The sequence below is a fragment of the Nelumbo lutea genome, chromosome 4, assembly GCF_056320005.1.
Source record: "Nelumbo lutea isolate HS-2025 chromosome 4, American lotus-T2T, whole genome shotgun sequence".
Lineage (NCBI taxonomy): Eukaryota > Viridiplantae > Streptophyta > Magnoliopsida > Proteales > Nelumbonaceae > Nelumbo > Nelumbo lutea.
The window spans coordinates 48,587,076-48,590,321 of NC_142687.1; the positions used below are offsets into that span (position 1 = coordinate 48,587,076).

At 42.2% G+C, this 3,246-nt stretch overlaps 1 protein-coding gene across 1 annotated transcript; it reads left to right on the forward strand.

The window, feature by feature from the left end:
- The first annotated feature begins 2,228 nt into the window (after window positions 1-2,228).
- Window positions 2,229-3,043, forward strand: LOC148855646 (uncharacterized). The gene is made up of 2 exons (XM_088984938.1): window positions 2,229-2,540; window positions 2,609-3,043. Exons 1-2 carry the CDS (start codon window positions 2,229-2,231, stop codon window positions 3,041-3,043), a joined length of 747 nt encoding a protein of 248 aa, XP_088841064.1.
- Window positions 3,044-3,246: the final 203 nt, after the last annotated feature.

The window sequence follows — 3,246 nt, forward strand, 5'->3', positions numbered from 1 at the left end:
GAGATTCGTTAGAGTTTCATCAACCAGTAAAGTAGGGCAACATCAAAAAGGGTGGTTTGATTCCAATGCTGAGAAACTCCTCAATGAGGTAGGGTACAAAGAAAGTGAAAATTGTCAATTAGGGGACCTTGAGACAGTCCTTACGAGTGGACAAGCCTATGGCTTAACAAAGACGCAAAGAGCTTTACAAAGTAAAGGCTCTCACATCCCTTAGCAAAATGTTGGCTTAGGATATCATTGGACTCCACCAACTCAAATTTCATAGAGGAAAACACCATTCAACAACATCACTGTAGAAGTGGTGGACAAGAAGGAAAAGAATCATAGACAACAAAGAAAGACAATTAGTGTTCGACAAGCTTGGAGGACGAGATGTTGCTCCAACGTCACTTGCTCAACCACAAAAGACTCTAGTACTCTCTCGCATAGGGCCCAAGGGTTCCAATATGAAGAAAAAGGATCGACAACAAAGTCAAAGCCTACAATGCACCATTGCTACAAAGGAGAAGTCAGAACCTCGAAGTGTTGTTCCTTCTCGTATGAAGAGGATGGCAAACTTGAAAGTTTCCTCTAATGAAACCTTGACAGTTAGACAACAGACTATTTCCATCACATCTCCATCATCTTCTCGATCAAAGTTCAACCTTCAACCAGGACAAGACATGGAAGAACAAAGTAAAAAGATAGCTGAGGATGAAGACATTGTCTTGGTTACTCACATCACCATTGAGGAGGAGGAGGAGGATGAAGATCTATCAAATACTTCTTCAGATGAAGAACTTAAGCCTGCCCTACCTACCTTTGAAGGAGGCCAAGCAATAGTGGACGACCTGAAGGAGTTGAACCTTGGCACTGAAGAAGAACTTAGACCAATCTACATTAGTGCACTCCTTAGCCTAGAAGAAGAAGCCAAATACTTCAAACTACTTCAAGAGCACAAGGATGTTTTTTCTTGGATATACAAGGAAATGCCCGGGTTAGAGTCTAATGTTGTTGTCCACCACCTCTCTATTAGGCACGGGGTACAACCAATCAAGCAAGCACAACGTCGATACCAGCTCGAGTTGATCCCACAAATTGAAGCAAAATTCAACAAGCTCGTTGAAGTTGGTTTCATTTGGGAGGTGAAGTATCCAACTTGGATCGCAAACATTGTTCCTATGAGGAAGAAGAATGGCCAAATTCGGGTCTGTGTTGACTTCCGAGACCTAAATCAAGATTGCCCAAAAGACGACTTTCCTTTGCCTATCACTAAACTCATGGTAGATGCAACTACAGGCCACTTATCCTTCATGGGCAGTTCATCTGGATACAATCAAATTCTCATGGCACCTAACGATGAAAAACTCATGGCCTTCCGAACACCAAAGAGGATCTATTGTTACAAAGTGATGCCTTTTGGGATTAAGAATGTCAGTGCCACGTACCAACATGCGAAGCAATAAATCTTCGATGGCATTCTTCACAAGAAGGTCGAGTGCTACGTTAATGACTTAATTTTCAAATCTAAGAAGAGAGATGACCATCTCGATGATTTGCGTACCATCTTCAATAGGCTAAGGAGATATCAGCTAAAGATGAACCATCTCAAGTGTGCATTTGGAGTCACCTCAAGCAAGCCCCTTGGGTTCATTATTCACCATCGAGGGATTGAAATTGATCAGTCAAAGATTGACGCCAATCCAAAATATGTCAAAGACGCATAACCTACAAGAGTTGAAGAGTCTCCAATGATGACTAGCTTACATTCAACAGTTCATCTCCAACTTGGCAGGATGTTGTCAACCCTTCAGCAAGCTAATGAAAAAGGATGTCCCATTTGAGTGGGATGAGGCCTGCAAAGATGTCTTAAAGAGCATAAAACAATACCTCCTCAAACCCCCAGTACTTGTTGCACCAGTCCCTGAGAAGTCACTCATCCTATACATCGTTGCACAATAGCAATTATTGGGAGCCTTGTTGGCACAAGTCCATGAGGAAGGGAAAGAAAATGCACTCTACCATCTCAGTCAGACACTAATAGAAGCCAAGTTGAACTATTCACCCATAGAGAAGACTTGTTTTGCTCTCATCTTTTCCATGAAGAAGTTATGGCATTACATATTGGCACATATGTCCACCTCATCTCAAAGGTAGACCCCCTCAAGTACATCATGACATGACCTATACTTTTAGGGAGACTAGCTAAATGGGATCTCCTCTACCAAACTTTAATCATTGGCTTAGAAATGGATCTTAACTTGGAAATCCACCACCTCACAGTATATGGGGATTCGAAGTTGGTAATCAACCAACTAAAGACAAAGTATGAGATGCACAAGGACGACCTAGTTCCCTATCACCATTTTGCAATCCAATTACTGAAGGAATTCGAGCATGCTACCATTGAACATGGACTCAAAAGCAAAAACGAACAAGCAGATGCCCTTGCCAATCTAACAGTAGTCTTAGCACTCACAGGTGATGAAGCAACAATAATACTCGTTTGTGCCAAATGGGTTCTTCCCCCTAAGCCACCTCAAGAAGAACTGAACAAGAAAGTAATGTGGTTTCTGTATTTACTATGGAGGTTAAGGACTAGAGGCGACCCTTCATTAACTATTTCTAGCATGGGAAGTTGCCTGAAGATCCTAAGCGTAGAGCTGAGATATGGCATCGAGCACCCCATTTCCTATACTACAATGACAACCTTTATAGATGTTCCTTCAATGATGTCTACATGAGGTGTATCCATGGAGACAAAATCCAAAGCACACTCGACCAAGCACACTTTGGAGTTTGTGGTGCTCATCAATCAAGACCTAAGCTCCATGATCGCCTTAAGTGGATGGGCTTCTACTGGCCAACAATGGTACAAGACTCAATTGAATATGCCAAAAGATTTCAAACATGTCAATTTCATGGGGATTTTATTCGCCAACCACCAGAGCCTCTACATCCTACAGTTGCATCATGGCCATTTGATGCATGGGGAATTGATGTGGTTGGTCCTCTACCTATGTCTTCTCATCAATACCTCTTCATCCTACCAGCAACAGATTAATTTTCCAAATGGGCTGAAGCAATTCCTCTTCGAGAAGTAAAGAATGAAGATGTTGTCAACTTCCTCCGGACTCACATTGTCTACCGCAATGGCGTTCCACGTTACATAATCACAGATAACGGGAAGCCATTCTCAGCAGCATTGGTGACACAGTTTTGTAACTCCCTAAGGATGGCTATCCAAAAGGGAATCACAGAAAATGA